We start from the raw sequence: 27,822 nt of genomic DNA, 5'->3' as shown, positions 1-27,822 counted from the left end.
ACCTGCGAAGTTTCGCTTCGTGTTGATAATGTATTCGTTTACGGGACTGTGAGAGCGAATTGAAAAAGACTTACAGTAAGGAAACCCAGCAACCTCTAGAAGATAACTTGTTAAATGTAATGCAACCCTCCTCGATTATTGCATTAGAAGTTCGAAGTCAGAATTATTTAAGAAAGAGGCAACATCGGCCCGTGAGGCAAGTTTGTGACAGTGAGCTTTTACAGAGACAGGGACTAACGGAGGAGAGAAAAAAAAATCAATTTTTCAGACACAATATCCCCGTGTGAAGGTTTTAAATTCACTGTCTATCGCCACAAAGCAGAAAATGAACGTGTTCTGATTGAGTTATGGGTCTAATTGGAGACCTGTCAGTGAAGCAAAGATGCAGAACTTCAGCGTTAAGAGATATTTGATAATTTCAATGACGCAAGCCTTTGAACTCAGTTGAAGCATGGACAGTGGGTGAATTCCGTCCGACTCGCTTATTCTCTACATCCTGGTCTAGTTCACAACTAGCGCACAAGCGGTCCTGGAGGGGTTGGAAATGAATTCTTTACATTTACAAATAGTTAAAAAAAAACAACTCAGAACATGAGATTGGCTTCAGCTAGATGCTGAAGAATGGGAATTGTTTATATTTCAAAAATTTGTATATTATGAGAAGTAAATTGAGAATAAATATTTCATCCTCCTCTTGGGGCATATTTGTGTATTTCGATGTAGCTGACCCCTATGTTCGCGTTCACTTCCAAACCTGCAAAATGTTTAATACGTTAACCGGACTGCAGTTTTATCCTATGTGCCAGGGTAACTCTTGGGACAGAAATATTGACATCTGTCATCACCGAGGGAGTGGAATGGTTTCCAACGAGTGCTCCATATGTCAGTATCAGCTTTAGAAACTTTTCTCACACAACTTTTACGAGATCTGTTTAGCTGAAAATTGAACACTTACAAATTAATCTAACTAGATAATCTGACGAACGGTCTCTGGCCTGAAACGGCGAACTCTGTTTCTCTCTCTACAGTTTCTGCCCGACCCACCGAAAGTTTCGATCGCTTTCTGATTTATTGATAACCGTGACTGGTAAACGTTTCAGATTTTTTAAAAACTGGTTCTTTAAAACAATATATTTTTGTAACACACGGAAAATGCTGGAGGAACTCAGTAGGTCAGGCAGCATCTATGGAAATGAATAAACAGTCGACGTTTCGGGCCGAGACCCTTGTTCAAAACTGGAAAGGAAGGGGAAAGATGCCAGAATAAGAAGATGGGGGCGAAAAACTTAAAACAGAAATCCTGATGAATATACCACTGTTCACTGTTTATGATTTCAATACCTGCCTCGTGTATGTGCGAGTGGGTGACTCAAATCCTGTATTCCTGGGCTTTACAGTTTATCAATTGTAAATCTGCTGGAGAGGCAATCATTAGTTGTAGGTATGTAAATATTTAACGTATGGTATTGCAGAACTGTATTGAATACTGATCTCGCAAGAGAAAGCTACCCACAGATGCTGCTCGACTCGCTGAGTTCCTCCAACTTTTTGCTTTTTTTGCTTCTGAACATTGATGATTGTTACATCAGATGTTATACTGAGATGGATTCTGAAGGAAGATCACACCATCGTTGCGTTAACTCTTTTTAAAGCGCTTCTAAAAATCCTCTCCCCCCCTCCCCACCAACATTTTCCTTTTATTTCAGATTTGCGCAATGTTTCGGTCTTGCATTAGGAGGAGTCATAAATGATAAATTAAATGGTGTCGGATGCACAGTTTAGATCAATGAGAAACCATCACTTCAGATTTGCATATAAATAGTATGTGCAGCAGTCTAACCGGTCATGTGAAATACTTACTCCAGTATTATCTAGTCTCAGGTGGTTTGAGGAATGGTCCCGTCTTGACAGGAATGCTAACTTCAAGGTCTAAGGACCTTTTTTTTGAAAGCCAATTTTCTTTTTCTGGGCTCTGTTGTCCCGAACATTTTAGGGTGAATAATCTCCAGCGAGTAAACGGGGCAATGGGGGGAGGGGAGTGAAATGGAAACTGAGCTCAGGAATGCCACGCTGGGGTTCTGTGTAGGACAATGGAAATAGTTGCTGCTTATGTCTAACTTCGAGGAAACACTACGTCGTTTCCCTACTTCATTCTTGGACTTTGTCGGTCCCGGTCTGATTATTATAAATAAGCTCAGTCTAGCCGACTTTAGTTCTTGCCTCAAACATACAAAATGCTGGAGGACTCAGCGAATCAGGCATTATCTACGGAAAGGGCCGAAACCCTCATCAGGATTTTCCGTGTTCATAGTTCATTCTTCAACCCCTTTTACGTTCCCTTTTCCTGATTCAATGCTTCATCTTTTAATCTTCAAATAGTGTACATTGTTTTTCCACTGAAGTCCTCCTAGTCTGTTTAATACTCCTCATTATAACAAACTGTCGAATATTTAGCGTATGGAATTGACTTTACCATGGGGATGTTTGAGTACGTACTTTTTCTATGGTGTAACTTTTATCATTCTGATTTTTATTGGTGACTTGTGTTTATGTGCCATGGATATGGTCATAAATCAAATTTCCGCCGATCTGGCTGTTTCTTCTGCAAAGTTCCCCATCATCCAGGTCACGCTCTCTTCTTGCTGCTGCCATCGGGAAGAAGGTACAGGAGCCTTAGGACACCACTAGGATCAAGAACAGCTATTACCCCTCATCTATACGATTCTTGAACCAGAGGGGGGTAACTTCACTCGCCCCATCACTAAACTGTTCCCACAATCTGTAGACTCACTTTCATAGACTCTTCATCTCAAATATTCTTGATACTTATTATTTATTTATTATATTATTTGCCCTGGCTTGCCTATCATGTAGACAGCCGGGGCGCAACGTCCATGCTCGATCCCGACCAATGGAGGGACTCATTATTATTATTATTACCCCTAATTTTTGTATTTTCGCGGTTTGTTGTCTTTTGCACATTGGTTGGTCAGTACTTTTGGGTGCCGTCTTTCGTTGATTCTATTATGTTTCTTGTATTTATTGAGAATACCCGCAAGAAAATGCATCTCTGGATTGCATATGGTGAAGTATATGTACTTAAATAATGAACTTACTTTGAACTTTGAAAATGACGGGATTGTACAACTGAGCCACAGTAAGTGTATTGTTTCCACCCCTCCCAGGTCTCCCCCAAATACAAACACTTAGTTTTACAAGCCATAGCAAGGATACAATATTTTAGAATCTGCATTGGATTCAGTAATACTGTATGATTTTAGCTGTTGCATGGGGTTGTACATTTGCTTGCTTTCTGTTGCGAAAGCTTAAAATTGGTGATTCTTCAACTTATACTGGCAGTTAAAAACATTATTAAATCTTATTTGGAACAGGTACAAAAACCACTTGTTTGTACAGTTTGAACTGCTTTCCGTTTTTAAAGATTGATATTCTATATAGTTTAGTTCTGAATTAATAGATTATATATCAATTTCAAAAATCACCATGGCGTTACATGTGCAATCCAAGGTCTTATGCAACGTCTGTAGTAAAACTGATCCAGATTTTGCTGAACATTATTCAATGCAGAGTTTGTGATGTTGTTTATATCTTATTTATATAGAAATTTAAATTAAGAGTATAGCTGGAATAAAGTTGGCAACTATTTAGTGCAGAAAATTCTGCAAGCTCTCTGAAGGTCACCTTGTGAAGGTATTTTTCTTCTATTAAAAAATAAATGTCCAGTTGATTCTTTACTCACACTAAAAGTTTAATTGATATGTTGATGGGTTCAGTCTAGATGGAGGAGCTGCTCTCCAGTCTAGAACAGAGTGAACTTATCAGTGGAGCTCAGCACTGCCAACCCTGCACCTTTTGAAACAGATACTAATAAAGTACCACTTCAACAACATTATGGTGTAGTGTGTCTGTTCACATTGATTTTTTTTTACATATTAATGTGTTATGATTGAAGTCATTGTATTTCCCCTGTATATATAAAAACGTACTCATTGGTTTAAGAGTTTAAGAGTATAGACATCATGATGCAGCTGAAGGAAGCATTCATCAGACTGCATTAGGAACACTGGGCACAGTTTTAGTTGCCCCATTATAGGAAGGATATGGAGATTGAAAATGTGCATTGGAAGTTTACCAGGATAATGTTTGGAAAGATTGACCAAATTTTGTTTATTCTCCCTAGAGCACCAGATAGTTTTTTTTAAATTATGAGAGGCGTAATTTAATCGTTCCCCCATGATAGGACTGTCAAACACCAGAGGGCATGTTTTTAAGGTGGGGGGGGTGAAGTTTTTTTATGAGGAGAGTAGTAAGTGCCTGGAGGAGGTTACCAGGGGTATTGGCAGCAGCAGGCAGGTTGATAGGCTTTTAGATAGGCACATGATTAATTGAAATGGAGGGATATAGTTAATACACAGGGAGAGAACATTCAGTATTAACGGTATCAAGATCAGCTCAACATTGTGGGCCAAATATCCTTCCAGTGCAGTGCTGTTCTATGTTCCTGTAAAGGAAAAACAAATCCTATTCTAGTGCCTGTGGAAAAATATGCATATTAAATAATATTTATGTATGTTCAGAGATTTATAATCCCAATCTTGTTTTGTTCTTAAATCCTTCTTAATATTACATGTATCTACAGTATATGGAATAAATGGCAAATTTATACTTATGTGGTTTCTTCAAAGGTGATTTCATGTTTCAAAGATTAAGATTCAATTAGCATATTCTAGCACAGAGCTGAGATGTAAATAATGTTTTGCCTGACTGATGTTACCTAAATGTAATGACGATAATTTTGTTAAGTTATTAGGTTTATCTCTGGTGTTTGCTAATGGTCAGATATCAAATCCTTACTTTTTCTTTTCTCTGTCATTTACCTCACTGGTTTAGAGGCTGGAATAAAATAAAATTATGTTATCAGTGTGGTATGTAATCCTTACCCTGAAAACTTGCTAGAAGAAATACCCTACTGAAGAAATCTTATTTCTCCCCATTGAAGCCTAGTATTGGAGGCACATTACTTAATAGTTAAATGCAGTTTAAACAGATTGTCAGAGAGCATTGTTAATGTTGAAAACTAGTGTCAGAACTTCATGGAACAAAGTCTATGAGGGAACAAGAGATCTCATTTATTGTTATTTAGTGCAATTTAGGCGGTGATGGGGAGTTTAGATTTATATATATATTTACAAAGTTTGTATGTCACCTTAAGGTAATTACAAAGATTGAGGAAATAAATATGCAATATGTACCGTGGAGCATGTATTTAATATTGATAGGAGAATCGGTGAGCTGTGGAAGGAAACAATATGATAATTTTAATCCTTGGTTCCCCTGATCTAATAGCATGTTGAGAAAGTTGGACATTTATGAAACAGAAGGAGGCAATCATGTCAATGTCCCTGCTTGCCAAAAAAGGATCTACTTCCCCTGTACCTCCCCCCCTCAACCACCGTCCAAATTCTTGGTCCATAGTGTCATAGTAATGGTAGTAATGATGTTCAACCATGGTCCTTTTAAGTCCACCGAGGGTTTTTGCTTCTATTACACATTCAGAGAGTGACTTTAGATTCTTGCACTCTTTGGGTGAAAATTCTCTTCCAATTCTAATACAGATGAACTTATATATAATGTCTTCCTGTATTGTTGTGACTGCTAAAGGAATTGGACCTTCTTGTTCAGACCGAGTAAGCCTCTCATAACTTCATGTACCTGAATTAAACCGCCCCTTGATCCTTTTTGTTTCAATGTAAACAAATCTGACCTGCCTGGTTTTCCCAAGTAATCGTAAACTTCCAGCACTGGCAACATCCTCTCAAGTCTCACCAGTGGTATTGTATCCTTTCTGTAATGCAGTGACTAAATGTCCGTTCTAACTGTGGCCTAACTGGTATTTTATTTAATTCTAGCATAACCTTCTATCTATTCCTCAAGGCAAGCATCCCCAGTAGTTACCTGTCCTACTTGTATCTACCTGTCAGGTTTTAACAGTACCCAATCCAAGATCCCCCTGTTCCTTTATTCCTTATAGTTTTCTACAATCTATTATGTACTCCTTAAAAAGTATTATGGTATAAACAAAGATCAAATAAGATATAGTTTTGGAATATTCCACCTCATATTAAGAAATTAACCAATGAAACATGTTCCTGTCTTAACCCCCAGCAGGTCAATTAATAATTCACATTTAATAGTTTATTTTAAATTAGATAACACTTACATCAAATTCCGTTCAAAAAGGATACTGCAGTGTTAAATACTCTCATTAACAGCTTCTATAGAAGGACATTATCATAAACCACAAACTCCTATTGCCAGTATTCCACTTTTCTTTGAAAATTGACAGGTCAGGAAAGAAAAAAAAACACATTTTTACCTTGCAAATCATATCCTGCATTTTTTTTATTTATTCCATATGACAAAATAGTAACCTAGACTAAGACATCCATTTCAGTCAGTAGATGTGTCAAGCCAACAAGGTTTAATAAAAATATTGGATATAGGTAACAATTCCCAAGTCGTTCAGGTTGGTTTTCCAGCCCCACATGGTATCGCAGTATAAAAATAGTGTCTCTCTTCACCATGTAGAGAGGAACAACCAGCATCTGAATGCAGAAGGGTTCTGTCTACCTACTGCCCTATTTACATTGCTTTAGAAGTCTTAAGTTACAGATCCTTATGGATAGAACACTACATGGTATCAAATGCTAACATTTGGATAACAAAAAATTTCACACCGAAAATGACACAGATAAATAAAACATTCAACTGCTGAAAATACAGCAACGTTAAGCCACCTTACAACTTGTTTTGTTTCATTTTATTTATGCTCTTGAAAGGTTCCCATATTCGCCCACACTTAGTGCTAAAAAGGTGGAAATACCACAGGACTGACACATTGTTCTCACTTTAGGAACAAACACCCTTGCAGTAAATACAGTTTTGGAAGGGGGCAAAACAGCTCTTCTACGATCGATCTTGACACTTCACATTGGTTCACTGTAACAAGATGGTAGAAACAACCAGTAAAGCGCTTCTTTTTGACATTCCTTGAAGGAGTCCTATTTTTTTTTTCTCTTTTCAATGAGCAGATTGTCCCACTTTTAGTCCATTCAATCTACTTGCTGTGCAAACTCCACCATTAGATTACCATGTCTTTTACCCAATTCATATTGCAATATCTCTTCAAAAACAGTTTCAAACAATTAGCAGTTTTTACACTACCGTCCACCGTGCCTCCAATGCAAATAAAAATGAGGTAGTACTGTACACGAAACGGTTACTGTTAGTTCAAGTTTTGATTAAGCTCCACCCATCCCAATTTGCTAGCTTACTTAATAATATTGCAGATTTGAAACATTGTCAGACTCCTACTATGGTGTCCCATTAATAAACGGTCACTTGTTGTGTCAGTCTTCTACCATTTGTTTTCAAAATATGCCAAGGAGAAACATAGCCAGGTTGAATGGCATTTCCAGCATTTTAAAAATTATTGAAAGTTTACAACATCAGATTCAAAAGATAGGCCATCTTATCATACAGGTAATACTTTCATTACATTGTGGAAATTTTGTTCAACCTTAACTCTGCTGGGCTTAGGAAGGTTAAAGTCCTCTTTTACTCATCTCAGCCATATGATAAGGTGCAAGGTATTTAACGAATCCCAGTTTTATCATAGGTTTAGCTCAATTTGGTGTAAAACTCCTCTAGTACAAAATGGGATTTCCTGTTTGCTGATATATTTGGCAGAATTGTTCAGAAGAGGAGCTTCACCCTCTTAAAGATCAAGTGGCACAAAGATCAGACCTACAACAAATTTCAAGAGAACCTTCAGAAACGAAATAAAGTTACTCCACTCGACTTCATTTTGTTTCACTTCCAGGTCTGCATTTTGTTCCTTCTGTCATGCAACACAACAAAATTTTGACTCACAAAGGACGGGATGGTATTATCATCTTGCTCTAGGAAAAACATCTAATCAATCAGAATAATCCATTGGTACATAACCAAAGATGTGCTCTGTTCCATGAGATGAGAACATGTTGGTAACGGCTATCACTAATGCATCTCTGATCTCATAGCCGACAGTGACAACAGGAAGAACAGGCACATCCATAACAGGGGTTGCCACTGGTGACCTAGCAGTATCTCAGAGCAGGGAGCTACCGCCAACACTTGAAGTGGACCAATGCATGTGATGTGGATTTTCACAGTACTTTAGTCAGGCTCTACAGCAACCATTCTGGATGTGCATTTACAATTTGATGCCACCAAACGAAGATGAGGGTTCCAGTTGAAGAAAGTTCTGAATTAGCAAGTCTAATGGAATTTAAACAAGACTCCCTTCTCTAACTTGAAGTAAATAGTGGAATCTAGATAAGGAGAGTATAGGTGGATGGAGAGGGTAAAGTTCCTTCATGAGCTCTTCTCTTATTCGTTAAAAGCTCCACAAACTGTGCAAAATATAAGCGACTCTAAAAGCATGGGGCAGAAAACTTGTGCTCCAGTGTACAAATGCCCCTGTCTACGGTCACTATAAAATATGGAGCAAAGCCAGATTCATACTGACATGTGAATTGAAAGAAAATCTCTTCATGCCTAACACCTTAGCATCGGTTTCATAAGGAAACAATGGGTAAAGGACGATAAAAGTAGAGCCTGCCAGATCCATAGTAACTTACCCATGAGCTGCCACATGTGAAAGTTATTTTGTCAGAGGAGAAAATAACAATAAAAGATTTCACGTTGATACCTACTTTAGGGGACAAATAAAATGGTCAATTTCTAACCAATTCAACAATATAGGACTCTGTTAATTTCAGCTTCCTTCCTTTAACACACCTATTAACACATTTGCATAAATTCCTGTCTATGCCATTTTAATGTGGACTCTAAGCCATTGAGAATCATTGAACTGTATTAAAAGTGCTCAGAGATTTTTTTTAAAAGAAAATGCTAAATAAAAGGCTGGAATAAATCTGCAAGGGTTCTTGTGTTTAAATAAAAAATAACATGGTGTACTGTACATTTTAAATGATTTGAAATTTATTGGCACCAGGCACATCCTTAGTCCTCAGACTGCATGCCTTTATTAGTGTGTTGAGTTGGGCTACTAATTAGTATGTACCAATTAATCAACTAAACATTAACAATTAAATGGAAGTAAGAGGCACTGCAGTTAGTTTGGGAGAGGAGGGTGGGAAACAGTTTTTTCATGAGGTCTGTGAAAGCATTGTTTCAGTACAGAAATGTTAAAATTAAATGAAGAAAATAATGTTTCTTATGCTGAGATGCTCTATTTCAAAAACAGACAAAAAAATCCCACCTCTACGATTTCAGGAACAAATAAGGCATGTTTGCTCAAAAATACTGTAAATCTGGTGTATATGTCTACTTGTGAGTACTCTTCAAAGAGTGTATGTGTAAAAGTGACTTGTACACTGGTGCAAATTATACACTGGATTTTATGGTAATTGAAGTTGGAAGTGAATGCATCTAGAGCAAGTCACGTGCTAAAGTTTTAAAATGTCATTTAATGGAAATTTCACTTCCTCACACAAAATTTTATCCTCTTTTATCTGAAATACATCTCTGACTTAAAAGGGCTAGATAGCAGCTTCAAAAACATTTAAATTTCTCATTCCCAAACCCCCACTCCCCAAAATGCGGTTATAATAGCAATTGCTTGCATTGGAAAAAAAAATAAAAATGACACATCTGCAACCTTATATTCTTCCTAAAGATGAGAAGAGAGACTTCCAGACTTTACTGGAGTATCTGGGTTCAATTTAAATTAATGTGGCTGTTACAAAGCTGTCAGTAACAGACTCTATTTTTTCTGTCTGAGAAACATGTAGATGTTTGTATATACTTTGCATATATTTATGCAAATGACAAATAAATTTACTGTGGGACTGAATATTATTTCTGACCCGCATATTCTTGACATCATAAATAGTACAGATGAGCACACTTTTCATAGAACACATCTGGGGACACAAAAATCACTTTTGTTTTAAAACAGAGCAGGATATCTTCAAAGAAAAAAAATATATTTTCAAGTTTCTACTTCATGTGAACACAATTAGCACACTTGTCCATCCATACTCCAGTCAGCTTATGCTTTCCAGGCCCTTTATCGATTCACTATGAGTACCGTTGTCAAGGAACTAAGTTAGAGCCCTGGCCCAACCAAGTTTCCAATCCACAGTTTGTCCATTCATTGTAACCAAGGGCCTATTAATTTTCTGAATGTACAATTTTTCTAAAAATTTTGAAGTACTTTTCTGTAAAATTTACTATTGAAACAAGTAGTACCATGCAAATCTTGCAAGACAACTCAAACCATAACCAGAATTTGAAACTTTTGTGATTCTGGCTATAGTAAAGGAGCAAGAAAAACACAACAACTGAGTATTTGGAGTTGAAGTCATTTCTTAACAACTATTGAAGGTATGCTCCAAAAACTGTACACAATATAGTACAAGATTCCAAAGGTAAAACGGTCCATTTGTTACTTGCGTTTGAGAGTGCCATGTTTTAGTTAATGCCAATTTCTTTGCCATCTTCAATAAATCTAGCAAATGGGCGACTTGCACCTCCTTCTGTGCTTTGTTTCTCCAGACTAGCAACAGGTGGGCTGCTCCCCGTACGAACCCTGTCCATTCCGCTGGCCACACTAGTTAAAGCTGGGATACCGCTGGCACCCAGGCTAACAGGGAGCTGAGGGATGCCTCCATTCTGTATAACAGAAATTTCGTTATTTTTCATGGCTAGACCATTTGTGATGGCAGCAGCGTATTGGTTCCAGAATGTTGCGTCAACATTCATTGCCCGAGCTGCCAAGTCCTTTTGAAACATCTCTGAGAACTTCACAGCATCACCGCCTAGCAACGCCATTGGATTCTCTACTGACAAACGACGTCCTCGTCTTGCTGGAGAGTTATTCCACATATGGGTTCCCATGTGAACCTAACGAGAAACATAAAATAGTAACAAAAAGAAAATGTGCTATTAAATAGAATACACTTGTCAAACAGGATACACTTTTGATATGCAGTCACCCCATTATTATGTCCATCTGCACAGATTCTTTTAACATTTCGTTGAACAGGAGTAGTTGATAATATTGATAGGCAGCAAATGCAATTCTGAAATAGAACCATATGTTGCAGGAAATGCGGAATAGGGCTGAAAAAAAGGGACAGGTTTATAACTTGGATGCGATCTTTACCAAAACCGTAATTATAACTTCTCTATCACAGACAAATCAACCTGTTCAACATTTCTTGCAGCTTGCCTGATTATTTCAGATTCGGGGTTTTCATTACCTTTTGCTTTGGTTGTAATGCCTCACATTATTTCTGCTGATCATAATAATTACAATTGCATCAAGCTGAACATTTAAAATACAATTAAAGTTCACTCCACTTAGCCGAAAGTTTATACTTCAAGGCCTGAATACAAAATTCCATCAAGCAAAATTTTCACTCTGCTTTGCAACTTATGCTGTTTCAATGTCAATTATTGATCAATTTCAGAAGAACTTGAATTCATGTGAATTCAGAACATAGAACAGCACAGAGGAACAGGTCCTTTGGCCCATGAAGTGCTCAACTAATTAAACAATTAAATGTCCAGCTAAACTACTAACTTCTGCCTTTACAATATCCTTTTCCTTCTATTCTCTGCATATCTATGTGCCTCTCTAAGAGACTCTAAATGCCTCCATCATATTTACCTCCACAATCATCCTTGCTGTGCATTCTAGGCACCCTTCACTCTCTGTGTAAAAAAACTTGTCCCACACATCTCCTTTGAATTTAACCACTCTCATTTTGAAGGCATGTCCTCCAGTATTAGAAAGCCTTGAAAAGAATTCTAAAGTGCTGTGCATGTGTGGGGTGAGGTGATCAAAAATAATGATTCAGAGAAAAGAACGTACCAGGAAAAGTAACCAAAAGGCCTTTTCTGTGGCTGCACCAAGTTTATCTGGAGTATGAGAGATTGCAGCCCCTGTTTGAGTACTTGAAGGGTCTGCCCCTTAAGTTTTGGTTGCACTTCACCCCCACTCCTCTGAAATATGGTCACACGGGGTGGGGAATTGAGTCGCTCAAGGGATCTAATGGTGGGATTACTCCTGGACTTGGCCAAGATGGTTCAGACGGTGAACATTCGAGGGCTCTGCCTGAACCGACTGTCTCTCCCTCTTCTGGGGTTATGTCCGTGCCTGGGTATCCTTAGAGAGCGAGCATGCAGTCACTATGGGTAGAGTGGGGGATTTCTGGGAATGGTGAGGCACCTAAAGAATTAAGTGTTTTATAGATATTTTAATTTGAAATTGTTAACAGTCCTGATGTTTGTAGTTTGTGAGTGAATAAACTTTTGTAGTTTTGTAAAAAAAAGAGAATTAAAATAATTATTTCAATCCTTTCACAGCTTTGTTCTATGTAATTCTGACTCATTCATTGGTGTGCTGTCTGTTGACCAATGTGGAGCCAAATGCCATCAATACAGATGGACAGAACATTATCTCTCACCAGGAAAAAGGGTATTATTACAGATTTTCAATTGCCACTCGAACAGAAATCTCACGTAGCCACCTGCCTGCCTTTTACAGAAACTGCCTAGTTCATGTTTCCAAGTGGAAGCAAAAAACATTTTTTCTTTTAAAAAAAGCCAATAGTTAGCTTTCATAATGATGGCCAATTGTCAAACCAGTCTTAATTCCAGACTGTAAGCTATAAATCTATTCTAGCATGGAGGTGAGGAGGAACAGAATGATTAGTAGTAGATGCTTGTACAATCCAAGAGGCTGGAGTGTGGGGTTGGAACAAAACTCAGTTGCCGGAACAATCTGGAAGGTAACATTAAATTATGTCAGCCCTACAATTTGCATCAAGTAGACAAAAAGCACCACGAGCAGTACACTATGTTTCTTTCTATACAACCAACTTTGCATTGACAACTGGAAAGTCTCATTATTGCTTTCAAATATTTCTATGGCTTTGCTGCTCTGTGCCTCATTGACAACCTCCACTCTACAAGCCTCTGAACCATTCCATTCAATCAGTTTTGGACGTTTGCTGGCCACGCTTTATCACTGGCTACAAATTGTGAACTTGAAGTGAGAAGCCCCAACCGGCCCAGCACTGCTTCAGAATCAAGAGGAATTTTATCGAATCATAGAATTACTATGGAGCTGAAGGAGTTTGTTGAGTTCGCTGGGTCTGTACAACTCTGTCTTGAACAATCAGATCAGTTATTTTCTCCCAAGCCTGCAAATGATTTCCTCTTGAATCAGTTCCTGTTTCAACATATCCCTCAAAGGCACTCAAAATGTGGATTTTGACCATTCTTTGTGTATAATAATTTCTGGGGATTATGTGATAAAATACTATGTTGAGATGGCTAGTGGGGCTATAAGTTTTCCATCCCCTACCACCTCAACCTCCCCTTGTGAGAGCTCATTGTCCTTCTTTAAAATGACACATCAACACATTTCTGGTCACCATACTCTCTCCTTTCATGGCTCATTGGGTTTGCTAACAGTAAAATCTGTCCGTTAAAAATTGGTGTAAAGAGGTCGGTGAGACTTAAAACAATTATTTTAATCCTCCTAAGATTGTTCAATGTTACTGTAGCTCATTCCAATGGTGTCACCACACCAATATGAAAGTAGAGCCAAATGCCAGAAGATATAGATGAATGGAACACAGGCACAAAAAAGTAAAGGACTATTATGGCAGTGCTAGTGGAGGTAAATACATTAGAAGTGTTTAAGAGCCTCTTAGATAGGCACATGAATGTGCAGATAATTCAGGGATAAGGACAATGTGTGGGGAGAAGTGATTAGTATAGTTAGGCATTTAATTACTAGTTCAACTATTTTGGCACAAAAACTGAGCCAAAGGGTCTGTTTTGTGCTTCACTGCTGTATGTATCATTGCTGAGTGGATACCCGTTATAGAACATGCTTGATTTACATTTCCAAAAGGAAGTGAAACATTCCTATGAGCCACGTCGGAATGTCACTACACAAATGTAGGCTAACGTGCACATCATGCACTGACCTAATTTTGTATACATATGTGTCTTCCTGTCCAGCTTCTTCTCAAATTAGATGCTATGTTTTTACCCGGTACTTTCTCATGACGACATTCAATCATTTTAAGTAGAATTAAATTATTTTCGAGCTGCACTTTTAACAGTTTGCGATGTTAAGGCCACAAAGTCTGCTTATGATTAAACAAACAAGACCAATGTGCCCTCAAGATGTTACTCCCATATGACTGAGGAGAGCTGCAATTTTGAATGCACTTTTTTAACTTTACAATCTGGGTGTTTTGCCTATTTAGGCAGGTACAGTGTGTCTTCTGAACTGTGTTGTCTGTTGAACTGCCATGCCAATTTAATAAATTCAGAACAGAGATAACAGAAGAAAAAAAAAAGTCTGATTAAACACTCATTTCCTTCCAACCAGATTAAATAACTAATAACTTTTTATGACATCGCCTCTCTTCTATGGATCAATCACTGCATCTTTGTACTAAAATGCTTTAAAATATATACTGTTATTAAATCACTGTTTAGATTTTGCTTAGTTCATTATTCATAGGGTTGGCTACAGAATTCCTGACGTGCTGAATTTGGCCTTAAAATTCAAATAGTCCCATCCCTCTCAGTTTATTGGAAACTAATTTCTACTCAAAGCAGGGTAACTGTTGGGATTTTCAACACACAGGTCCTTAGGCACCGATCTTCTTTCAAAGGAGGTTTGCTAGTTTTGGTTTGGTTGCCAAGAGCGAATGCAGAGTGGAAATGTCTTTCAGCATTATTGTACAATGTTAAACATACAGTGCTTTGAAAAAGTATTCCACACAAATCCTTTGATCACGTAAGTGTGTAGTACAACCAAGGATTTTGCTCAATTTAATTGAGAATTTTTACTTGTGAATCACATGCTCTCTTATTCACAGCAGAGCCCAAAAACAGGGAATACTGTAAAGCATAAAAAACTAAAAATTCTAAACTGAAATGTCAGCAGTTCAAAAGTATTTACCCCCCCCCGCCCCTTTGCTCAGTACTTAGTTGAACCATCTCTCACAGCAGTCTTTGTGGATAAGTCTCTATTAGCTTTTCACACATGGTGGAGCAAGATTTGCCCATTCCTCCTTGCAAAACTGCACAAGCTGTGCCAGAGTAGTTGGGGTGTGGCAGTGGACAGCAGGCTTGAGGCCTTGTCAAAGATGTTCGATCAGGTTAAGGTCAGGACTCTGACTGGGCCACTCAAGAACATCTTTGTTTGAAGCCATTCCACGGTTGTTCTGGCTGTGTGCTTTGGGTCATTGTCTTGCTGAAAGATGAGCTTCCTCCCCAGTTTAAGCTTTCTGGCTAGCAGGTTTTTATCTAGGACCTCTCTGTATTCACCAGCATTCATCTTCCCATTAACCCTGACCAGATTTCCAGTTCCTGCTACTGAATAGCATCCCCACGGCCAGGATGCTATTTCCACCACACTTTACAGTAGAGATGGTGTTACCTGGTGGATACACAGCGTCAGATTTACACCACATGTACTGCTTACTGTTGAGACCAAAAAGTTCCACTTTAGTCTCATCCAAGCACAAGACCTTCTTCCACATCTTTATAACATCTTCTAAGTGAAGCTTTGCAAAGTCTTTACAGACAAGGACATGTTTTTTTAAAGCCAGCACTTCTTCTTTGCCACTCTTCTATAAATGTGCAAGGCCTTAGATTGTGGAGACATAAATTTCATCTCCAGTTGTAGCCACTGACATCTAAAGCTCTCTCAGAGTGACTGTGGACGTCATAGTAGCCTCTCTTTCAAGTGCCATTCTTCTCCAGTGACTAAGTTTAGGGATGTGGCCTGTCCTAGGCATTGTGGCTGTGGTTTCACATTTTTTCCACTTTTTTTTACAATGGACTGCACTGAGCTCTGAAGCATGTTCAGTGCCTTTGAGCTGGTTTTGTATCCTTCCCCAGATCTATGTTTCTTTTTTATGATTTCCCTGACTTGTCTTAAATGGTCTTTTGTCTTCACTTTGGTTTGATCTGCTGAAAACCTTCCATACTGTTGGACCTTACAGACAGATGGGGTATTTACAGTATTCTTATGAATTCATTGAAAATAAATGATCTGCCAACTTTCTACATCAACAAATTGAGTGAGTCGGTATGGTAATATATTGCTACTGAGGAAAGTTAGCATAGTAATTGCAAAGGGTATGAATATTTTTTTCAGCCACACAATTTTGGTTTTTAACTTTTTTTAGCAAATTGTTGACAGGTTTTGGAATTTTCTTTTGATTTGAGATGATACACAATGTTCTGTAGATTAGGTCAAAAAATCCCACTTCAATATATTTTAAATTTAGAAACTAAGACAGTAAAATGTGAAAATAATTGTGTGGGCCAAATATTTTTACAAGGCAGTGTACAGTGACGCTGAAAATAGAGGTAAGGAGAGTGAGACACTCACCAAATTAATTGGCACAGTCTGAATCCGGAGGCTTTGTCGAGAACATGTTTCAAAGCATATCTGTTACCATATTTACATTCAGAAAAAGATGCATTCTTATCATGGCTTATTCTAGTCATCACAGATGTTTTGGAGAGCTAAAACTGACTTACTCAGTGTCTCATAACTTTGGAGGGAACTGGGTTTGTTCATGCAAATGAATATGGAATAAACGTCTGGCGAAGCCATGTTGGCAGACATCCTGAGAAGCTTCTGCCAATTAATTATTTTGACTGATGTTGGATTGGTAAACAAGGCAGATGAAAGAGACATTTTGTGCCATGTGAGTTTCCACAAACTGTAGTGAGATGCGGTAAACCTGCTCTGACAGCCAAATTGAGAGGAATGCTATCAAGGTTAGTCATAGTCATAGTAGTCATAGTCATACTTTATTGATCCCGGGGGAAATTGGTTACTGAAGGGACTAATCACTCTTGAAGTATTGCTCTAAGATTCTTAATATCTATTTTAACCGGGACAAGTCTTCAGTTTAAAATTGCCCAATATGCAAAAACTATAAACAGTAACAACTGATGGATCAGCTTTGACCAGATGCAGAAATGTAGAATCAGTATCTCTTGTTCAGAAATGTATTCGTAGCATTATTTGTATCACATCGTAGCTGTAGGACACTGGTCTGTACTTCTGAAATACAGTTCAGTTGAAATAATTGGAAATGAATTTCAAATACAGAGCACAGCATGGTTATCACTAGAGTGTTAAGGAAGAATTTCTGAAGAAATAATATTTAAGTTTCAACAAGCACCCAGGGCATGCCCTTTTCTCACTGTTACCATCAGGTAGGAGGTACGGAAGCCTGAAGGTACACACTCAGCGATTCAGGAACAGCTTCTTCCCCTCTGCCATCCGATTCCTAAATGGACATTGACTCTTTGGACACTACCTCACTTTTTTTTAATATATAGTATTTCTGTTTTTGCACATGTTTTAATCTATTCAATATACATAATTTATTTACTTGTTTATTTATTATTTTTTTTCTCTGCTAGATTATGTATTGCATTGAACTGCTGCTGCTAAGTTAACAAATTTCACATCACATGCCGGTGACAATAAACCCGATTCTGGTTCTGATTCTGACAAGGTGATCACAAGTACAAATACATATAAAGAACAAACAACATTGGTCAAAGTACCTTTGCATTGAACCAGTCTGTGCAAAGCATTTTAACCTTTATATGTGTGTTAGATCAAACTTTTTAACTGTGTTCTCAGTGTGCATCAACTGTAAAGTGTGAAACAACAATTATAACTTAAGCTTTAAGCTCACATAAGTGCCATGGATATCGGCAAATTTGGTTCTGTAAGTTAAATAGCAGTATCAGAATCTACGGAGCCAACGGTTATTCTTTTCAAAGGAGCACAACATATCAACAAAAAATTGCTTTGGATTATCGTGTGATGGAAGAGGAATCTTTCTTCAGGAAAACTGAAGCTCAGAGTGCAGGAGAAGAAACAAGAGTGGAATGAGGGAGGCCAACTCTGGGACTTCCATATGCCAATCCTATTCAGTGCTGATGGGGTGGATGTCAAATTATGGGAGGACTCCCTTCAATCTACTATAATTAGTTGGATTGACAGCACTAAATCTCCAGGTTTTCCAATGAAACGTAGTCTATTACAATTGTAATCTATTACAATTTATTATTTTGATTTATTTACACTCACTTATGACTTACATTAGCAGAAGGAGAACTTAAATTATAGACAGTTATCTGTGAGGATATAGAATCGCAGATATAAAATGTATTTGGTTGTCTGTGGTAAGTGTTTATGGGAGTACCAGCAATCCTTATCTACCTGGTGTTGGCCCATTTACATCACTCCCACTTTAACGCTAATGTCAATCAAGTGAATGGAAGTAAAGCAAAATAAACAAAATGCATCATACGTTATTTTGTCACTTTCATCACCAAACCCGAAAATTGAATACCACCTGTCTAATTAATTATAGGATCAGAAAATATTGGAATCACTCAACAGGTCAGGCAGCATCTGTGGAAACAGAAACAAATTAATATTTCAAGTTGAAGACACTTCATCAAACAGAGAGTCCTGCTGCCTGACCTGCTGAGTTTTTCTGTTTTCATTTCAGATCTGCAGTTTTTAAAAAAAATTTCAGTAACTGCAGGATAAGTCAAGTGAAGGGAGACCTCTTACCACTTGATTACTATGCCTAACCTATCTAATTATGATTACCAAGAAGGGACAAACATAGGAACCTTTGGGGTGCAGGGTATAAAGACATGTATGTTGGCTATGGAACCTAAGTGTTATTCTTTCATTTCAATGATATTGCTGAACACTTTGACAATATACAGTCTTTCCTAACAGTTAATAATTTCAGGCACAGTGAAATATAAGCCATGAGCTCCATCTATGAGAGAATGTGTTCTTTCATGAGCCTTGTCCCATCTTTCACATTCCTTATATTCACATAAATAAGGGACTCCATCAAGTCCGGAAATGGTAAAGAAAACTACTTGAATGAAATTATTTCCCATCTATCTTTAATATTGTGCAGTTAAAATTATGAGCCTCTATTTAAGTTTCTTATTAAGAATTTGAATTTTTTTTCTATTTTAATAATATGACTGAAAATCAGATTATGAGAAAGCTACTATTATATGTAGTGATTGAGGGCCAATTACTGATGAGAAAATTTAATTCACTGATCAAGTTGATTAACAGCGACTTTTATCCTGGCTCAAGAAATTACGCTATCTTAATGTTTTTGCAAATATTAACAATGTGAATGGAAGAGGCTTCATGCTTAGTTGAGGATTCTATGTCTAAACATCCCAACAGTATGCTAACATGAGATCAGGAACTGATGTGGTTTCCCTATGCTCATCCATCTTAGAGTCAATGCAGCAGCACAGCGTTAACAAACAAGCTATGCTCTGCAATTCTTGCAATTCTAATCTTATTAGTCCAGAGCATCCCAATAAAAAGGTGCACAGTTTCCCAGTGTATCAATCATAATGGGAGCTCCCCTTTCTTTCTCAAGGCTCTTTGGTTTCAACTGGACTAACAACAGACAGGAAATGGAAATGTGTCGTCAGTCACTTCTACTTGACGTTGTACTCCATTTCTGAAATATGGCTCTAAGCATTTCAATGGAGTCACCAATCATTTAGTATAAGCATAAAATTCTAACCCTTGTCATTTTTGCATCATGAAATAGTAGCTGAGATGGGCAGATGGTTGCCCTCCTTTATTCCCACCTGTCATTGGCCAGCATCGAAACTCCCTTTAGTAATTATGTAAATTGGAGTGGGGAGCTACGCAATACATAATGTATCTTTAACATTACACCCTGGCAGTCTGGTTCAAAAGCAAACTTTAACATTTGCAAGTAAACCACATAGGCAAATTTGTTGCAAGCTAGATCTGCATAGCTTTAACTATCACAGATGAATGTTCAAGAATTAACACCAGCTGGTTTATACCTACAATCCCTCCAAATGAAACTGGTCTAAAGCAAAGAATTGTCACGAGGCAGGATGCTGAAACATCACAGTTTAAAGTACTGTATTTTGATTACATCTGAGGAGAAAAGGAATGTTCTTTGAGTACATCCCATCGGCATTCACTTACAACGCACAGATTTATTTCTAATTTAATAAAATAGACACCAGTTTAAAAAGATAATGGTGTAAAATTGGTCGCTGCTTGGTTGTGTTCAAGGAGCTATATCACAGAACTAGCCTATTGTACTCTGCTTCCAAAATTCAGTTCACTTCATTGCAATGAACTGCAGAGCAGGAGTACAACTTGCTGAAGCTGCTTTAGCACAACCAACTGACAATGAATTCCCAAACGTGTGTGTTTTATTGTAAAAGTGACAATCAATGCAGCATTTTGAATTTGATTTGCACTATTATTCATCTTAGAAGATAATGTGGACTGACTTGTTAAATATTTCCCCCATTTTCTGTTTTTAATGTGGATTTCTAGCATCTGCCACTTTAAAAATGTCTTTGCCAGTATTACCGTTACATGGCAATTTTCAGACAGTGGTTAGAATTTCAAGAATTCTTTACGGTAACTGGACACAGATAGGCACAGATAGTCTTAATGGAAGGACATTTTGTTTCTTTCTTATTAAATGCCAGCCTTCAATTATATATTTAGTTGTTTTAGTTAATTAAAAGTTCATATGACTATATTTTAAGAACATATGCAACTTGAAATCCTGAATTTCTGAAAGAGCATTTGTTATATTAGGAATCCTCAAATTAAAGAAATGAACTGCAGTATAACAGTTTCCTTTTTTTTAGTGACAAAACAAGCCTTTCTTGGATATCTTTATCTTTGTTGGGAGAATATACCACTTTTGTAAAGCTTGGTTTAAGCTAAAACTCCTCCAATCATTTTGCTGCATTCTAAAAACAAGAGACTTTTATAACTATGTTGAAAGCAAAGTATATTAAGGGGGATAATCCATTCCATTTGTTGATTTTACAGTGAGATATTTCCTACAAGGAAATTCTGTTCACATAAATGTCAGTGACAAATCCACTGACAAAGGCAGATGGTATGATGTGTGGATTAAATAAGTGAAGTTTGAAAAATTGAAAGGCTTTTCAATAGTCAGTGCCCAAACTTGTTTTTTGCAATACTTAGAAACTTTTGCAATTCAATTGTAAATAAAATTATGAAAATATATTGTTTTACCTATTTAAATCTTTCTCTCCAGTACCAAATGTTCTTTAGCACATTTCTCTCCAGTACCAAATGTTCTTTAGTATTATTCAATAAAATAATTATCATATTTTGTTAGTTTTTTAAATTATTTGATAATGATCTGGGAAATCTGTTCCCTATTAAGATCAGTTAAGGCAGTGTGTGTGTTAGTGTGTGAGTGTGTGAAAATATTGTGTGTGTTTACATCTCTGTATAAGTTTATGTGTGCCTAAGACTAAAACCTCAAAGTGAAGTCAAATGATATACAGTGGATTCTGCTTAATTGGGACAGCCACTTATTTGGGAAAACTCCTAAAGAACAAAAACTAATCGAGAGAATTGCCGGGATCTCCTTCATTTATTTGGGGCACTATGCTACTTAATTGGAATAGGAGACTTGCCGAACAGTTTCTAACTAGTGTCAGTAATGCACACTTGTGTGGCTGTTAGATGTTACACTGCGCTAAGAGCTAACAGTTTTTAAATAGTGTCAGTTGTGTGTGTTGGTGTTCAAAAAGCAGTGATTTTTGTCACTGATAGTTGACCAGAAATTATCAGTAAGACAATTCAGAACCGTTTTGCTCACTCCAGTTTGAAGCACTCAAGCTTGGAGATGCCAGAAACAACCAGGAGTGAAAATGGAACAATTTCACTATTTCAACAAGTTAGGGACTATGAAGAATTTGAAGGTATCGACAATCCTTCAAATTGAATGTTAAAATGAATATGAATATTTGGAGCTTGCAATTGCTATGCCATCGTATGAAGGGAGTCCATTATTTGCACTTGGTGTCTGTGCTGATTCTTTGCATTGTGTACACTGGATAAATTCCTCCACTGTTAACTATTAGGAAATAACATGCAATTTTGTAGCTCTTCAGTAGTTTTGTAGTGTTCTACCTTGTTCTGTATTTCACTTAACGTTCGTAAATACATTATTTGTTACTCAGTTAAATGGCAGCTTTACTTTTTTATACCTTTTTAACTATTTCAGCGAATAGGGGCAGCTGTCTAATTGGGCCAAAATGTACTGTGTCCCAATGAATCAGAATCCACTGCATTTGATTAGGTCCCACTTTTCAGACATTAAAGCTCAAGTCTTTACATTTGCTGTGCCAACATCGTGTTTGAGATTTACATTTGCAGGTTCATGGTTAAAAGAGAAGCCGCCGATATATGTTCTTATCACTAATTTATACATCAAAATGATCTTACCTTAAGATTCCCTTTTGTTGTAAAGGCTCTGCCACAGATTGTGCAGCCAAAAGGCTTTTCGCCAGTGTGAGTGCGCTCATGGATCTGAAGAGCACTTGCAGAAGAAAAGGTCTTCCCACACGACGGACAGTTATGCTGCTTGGGAGTCCGACGAGGTGGCGGTGCCAGAATGGGTGTCATACCTGGACTCATAGCTGTCTGTGGTGCAGATGGAGCCTGTATACCAACTGGAACCTGCGTGCCTTCACCTAGGGAGATCGGCTTGCTGTGACCATTGACTTCCATTTTGACCACGGTTGGTGCAGTGCTGGTGACCAGGCTAGGAGTACTTTGGGTGGGACCTAGAGTGGAGTTGGGTTCAAATAACTGAGAAGGAAGTTCTTTCATCTTGTGAGTCAGTAAGTGCTGTTTTAAATTACCCATAGTGGAGCAACCACGATTGCAGATTGTGCAAAGGAATGGACGCTCTTTAGTATGGCTGCGGTAGTGAATTTCCAACGCACTTTTACAAGCAAAAGGTTTCCCACAGATACTACAAACAGTACTTTTCAACTTACCACATTCTTGGTTGGGGAACAGCATACTAAAAGCCTCTTCTTTGATGATCGGCCGGGTCAGGTTGTTGGCTGTCAGATCAAGTGCTCCTCCATTCTCCCGATGAGTTGATGGACTGTCCACTTTTTCTAATTTCACCGGAGTCTCATGCGGCTCCTCGTGGTTGCCAAAGCCTGGTGACTTTGATCTTTGACTCCCAGCGTTACTGGGCGCGGGTGACAATGCCTGCATCGAGGAAGAGCATTCCGACAGGGCAGGGCTACCAGCACTTTGACTTTCCAGATCACCCACAGCAGAGGAAGAGTCATTCGTTAAGCGATCGCTCTCCATGGATCCGTTTTCAACAGATTTCACAATCTGCGATCGCTGCTGGGTGCCTAGAGCACAATCTATCATCTTCATCTGATTCTCTAGTGCGGCGATGTTGGATATCACTGAAGGCGGTGAGTTGGGCGAGGAGCCGGAAGAGCACAACAACTGTTTTGAAGACTCCGTTGAGGCAATGTTTAATTCCGCCTCCTCGTCCACTGAATTTTCATCCATCAGTTCATCGTCCGGGTAGTTGCTCATTAGTTCTGCATTCATTTCATCACAGGTTAAGTCTCTGTCCAGGCTGTCAGATAAGCTTTCTGGCAATGGAGTGTTGGGGATCTGGCCACCCATGTGCATACGAATATGCTGCTGTAAAACCACGGCATTTGTGAATTTCTTCTGGCAAATGGGGCAAGAGTGCTGTACTCGAAGGGGAGGCTTTGCACGGTGAACGCCAAAGTGTGTCTTTAAGTTCCCCTTGGTGGTAAAAGCCCGCCCACAGATCTTGCATTTAAATGGCCTCTCACCCGTGTGCGTGCGGTAGTGCATCTTCAGAGCACTCTGACAACTGAGAACACGGTGACAGATAACGCACTGGTTGGGGTCTGTCATCTTTTTGTCAATGTTCTCCACCAACTGCTGCAGCTTTGAGGTCTCAGATGTTTGCATAGAATCCAACAGACCACCAAAGGGAAACTTTGCCTTGAACTGATCGGATATGATGGGGAGCAGAGGGCTGGGGAGGGTCGTGGGAATGCTGTTCACTCCACTCTCTGTGCATGTAGTGAATGTGGTGGAGCACGCAGCTGATGAAACCGACTGTCCAGACGCACAGCCTTCTACCGCCTTGAAACCAGAGGCAGGTACATTCACACCTTGGACCATTGAAACAATACTACCACCAGTGATTGACTGCGGAGACTCTGCGGTTATCGGAATGCTGGAATCGTTCTTGTTCATATTTGGTGACAGGGAAGCACATTCGCTTGATGGAGGTGATGGTCTTTGGGGTGACCTGCTTAATGGAGTCACCGTTGGGGATTCACTAGTAATGTTTGACAGAGTTGGAGGCAACTGTAATCCAACTGATGTTGGTATGGTTGACAGCACAGGCTTGGTGTCCAACCAGGTCGTCACTGGTTTTTCAGGTGGTAAGGACATTCCATATGGGATACCAGTGCTAGTAGGTACATTATCTAGGTATTCAGGAACTGGATATGGATTCATCTGGATGTGAGGGTATTTTTCTTTGTGCCTCTGGAAGTGTACTTTGAGATTGCCTTTGGTGGAAAACCGATTTCCGCAAATATTACACTTGAATGGTCTCTCTCCAGTGTGAGACCGCAGGTGAATCTGCAACGCACTGTCACTTCCGAAGACCTTCGCACAAAACCTACACTTATGCTTGAAAAATGGATCTTCTGAACTTGTTTTAGGGTCAAACACAGAGACGTTGGGTGGTTTCCCTTTGCGATGTTTCATAAGGGCAGCCAGTGGATCCAGAGCATTGGTTGTGGCAGCGATGCTGACCAGGGGGTTTGGAAAGATCACACCACTTGAGGAATTCTGAGGTAGCAGCGAGTTAGGCATGCTGGAAGCTGCACTGAGGAGACTACCATGTGCAAGTGATGAAGTCGAATACTGCAACTGAGAGGAAGTGTTATTTGTGCTTGAACTGGAACTTGGAGTCAGGGAGGATGTAATTCCACTTGTGGTTGGAGGCAAAGTGGATTCTAGTCTTGGTGACACACTACTGGGTAGAACAGGAGTGCTAGCCCCAGAGGCTGGCTGAGCGATCTGCTGGGAGCCGTCAAAAGCCGAAGTGTGGGCGCTGGGTGCCTGCACTGTGCTGGAAGCTGAGATAACGCCTGACAGGGGGTTGGAAGGATGCTCGCTGAAGGAAGCATGCTGGCTAGCAGCAGATACGGGAGTACCTTGGGAGGGTGCAGAAGGGTTTGGTGGGTGCAGCGGCTGCGGATTCATCATCGCCACCTGGTTGCGAATTTGTTCGATGAGTTGCAGCTGGTGCAGCTGTTGCTGCTGCAGAGCTACCAACTGCTCTAGGATCATAGGAATAGCCATGGTGGGTATGGTATGACTTGAAGTGGGGCTGTTAGATCTGGTGTCCTGGGAAAACTGTGCTACTGCCACCTTTGTGCTCTGCAAGGTCTCTAAAGTTACATTAGTGTTTGGCATGTTATAACTGGTCATGGAAGATGATTCTGAGATCTGAGGTAGCAAAGTAGCAGTGCTGGAGGACCCTTGATTCTGGAACCCTTTGTCGATGGATGCATCCACCTCCATCGGCTCGTCTTGCTCGGCAATCTTTACCTCAGAGCAGTCGTTCCCCTCTAGCGGGCCATTGTCCTCACCAGCTTCACTCTCTGCCTGATCACTTGGGCTACTGGCAGGGGAAGCCTCGGGGAATTCCTCTGAGTGTGCTGCCTCCTCGTCGTTGACGATTAGGACTAGCGGGTTCTTTGTGCAATTCTTCTGGTGCTCCATGAAGTCAGGCCACTTGAAGAACTCTGCACAGCATTTCTCACAGATGTGCGTTTCCTCACTTCCACTCCTACTTTCATTCCCACTATCAGCATCGTCCGGTCCTTCCCCTGGGACTACAAGGAAATGAAAGGGACACGTCAAGCAGTGACTTGCTGGACAACCCCTCCCTCCAATTTCAAGTTTTTGCACATAACTAAAATCAATATTTTTTTATTTTGTACAAATTACCTCACTTCAATACATCTCAGGTCCCTCTGTGTGTATTCTATCACTCTTTCTGCCTAGCTAATCATTTTCTTTGCACAATCCATCAAATTATGAAGCCCTATCAATTGTGGATACCGCTGCTTAATGAAATTCCATAGGAGCTATTGATTTCCAATATTTTCATACAATTCACAGCTGCCTTGTCTGTTGGGTACAAATCAAGCCTTTGATGGACTCATTAGGATTCCCCTTTACCATCAGGTTTCCTCATTTCCAACAAAATTAGAGAAGTCTTTGTCAGTTCACTTGACATGACTAAACTAATCTGTAACCTTTCTGGCTCAAATCAGTAGCTGACAGGACAAACTGGCCTTCTGTTACTCAAATGTGGTGTTGGACTGACCAGATTTATTATCTTTATACAGCATGAAGGCAGTATGGATTTAATGCTAGTCTATATATTGTCTTAAATCAATGACCGTACCTTTAGTTGCTTCTGAAACCTGAAGTGCCGTGCACCCTTACACATTAATGAAGGTGTAGTATCTTTCAGAGCTCTGCCCAATTTAGCTAAATTAATTATTTCCTGTGCTGGCAGGGGGAAAAAAGCAAAGTCTGTGCTATATCTATTAACAGTTGTTGATAGAGACCCAGACCATTAAAACTTTGACAAACAGAAGGCCATATTATGAGTGGTGATTTCTTAACTGAACAAAACTGAAACTATCACTGTTATGATAGAGCCAGGATTTAGACTTTCTTTGGCAGCAAAATATTTTTATGATCCTCAATAAGCCCTTCATATATTAGTACACTACCTTCAGTCTTTTATGCTCCTGCATTACGAGGAAGTGACTTAAAAAAAGCTTAGTTAGTCAGCATATAAGGAAGTTTGGTACCTATAGTATTTATACAAAAGAACCCTTGGGCACTGACTCATCTTGTGCTCAAGAAATACCATGGTTTTTGTCTGTGTCAGGAAAATTACTAATTGGTAATTACTGTTGTATGTTTTCACTTTTCTGAACTGGACTTACTACTGCATGCCGAACAACAGCCAACATAATCAGAATTGGGTATACTATCCCTTAAATACGTCAAGAAATTTGTTGTTTTTGGGTAGCAGTACAGTGCAACGTATAGAAATACTGTTAAGATACAATAAGGAATATATAAAAATATTTAAAAAAGTGCAAGAAAGAGCAAAATAGTGAACTGGTTCATGGACTATTCAGAAATCATTTAAGAAACAGAATTTGAATGGATAGCTGACCAATTAAGTAATTTATAAGCTAACTTAAAGTTTAGTTTTGGTTGCTAGCACAGCATAAGGTGACATTAATGTCAAGTGGAGGCATCCACCACTTTTCCCACTTTCTACCTTTCTAAATTATTGGTTGGCTATTCAGCTTGCTGGAAGTCAGAGGACTTGTCAGTGTTTTCTGCATTTTGTGTAAGACAAGGATTCTCTACAGTGGTGCAGTTGGTTAAGGCAGCGTGGTGTTGTGCCAGTGTGGTTATAGGGCCAGCTCACAGTGGCAGAGCACCCATTTGCAATTCTCTTTCAGCAATAAGCTGTTTGTAGGGTGTTGGGTGATGGCACCTGGTCATTACCCAACTTCAGCTAACTACCCACGTGTATGGGAATTGGTCCCTGCAGCCAGATGTGGTCAATGCTACGGGAGGTGATCGCAACCTTATAACAGTATTGTCTGCACCCGATATTAGCTTGTGTCAGCTGTGGCTCAGTTCTTGTC

The 27,822-nt window shown here is 39.0% G+C and overlaps 1 protein-coding gene across 4 annotated transcripts in view; it reads right to left on the bottom strand.

The window, feature by feature from the left end:
- Nucleotides 1–10,056: 10,056 nt before the first annotated feature.
- The window catches only part of LOC140199455 (sal-like protein 3), a 61,774-nt gene continuing 44,008 nt past the window's right edge, over nucleotides 10,057–27,822 (bottom strand). For 3 of the 4 annotated variants that reach the window (XM_072261576.1, XM_072261597.1, XM_072261587.1), the window contains exons 2-3: nucleotides 22,487–25,971; nucleotides 10,057–10,992 (exon numbers count right to left, since the gene is read on the bottom strand). In XM_072261576.1, the coding sequence (XP_072117677.1) occupies nucleotides 10,561–10,992; nucleotides 22,487–25,971 (3,917 nt within the window). In that variant the 3' untranslated portion in view covers nucleotides 10,057–10,560. The remainder of the gene's footprint in view (nucleotides 10,993–22,486; nucleotides 25,972–27,822) is intronic. The other variant, XM_072261605.1, reaches the window with a different exon arrangement.

This window comes from Mobula birostris, chromosome 1 (assembly GCF_030028105.1).
Source record: "Mobula birostris isolate sMobBir1 chromosome 1, sMobBir1.hap1, whole genome shotgun sequence".
In the NCBI taxonomy this organism is placed as follows: domain Eukaryota; kingdom Metazoa; phylum Chordata; class Chondrichthyes; order Myliobatiformes; family Myliobatidae; genus Mobula; species Mobula birostris.
This window is presented reverse-complemented; position numbering and strand designations above follow the sequence as displayed.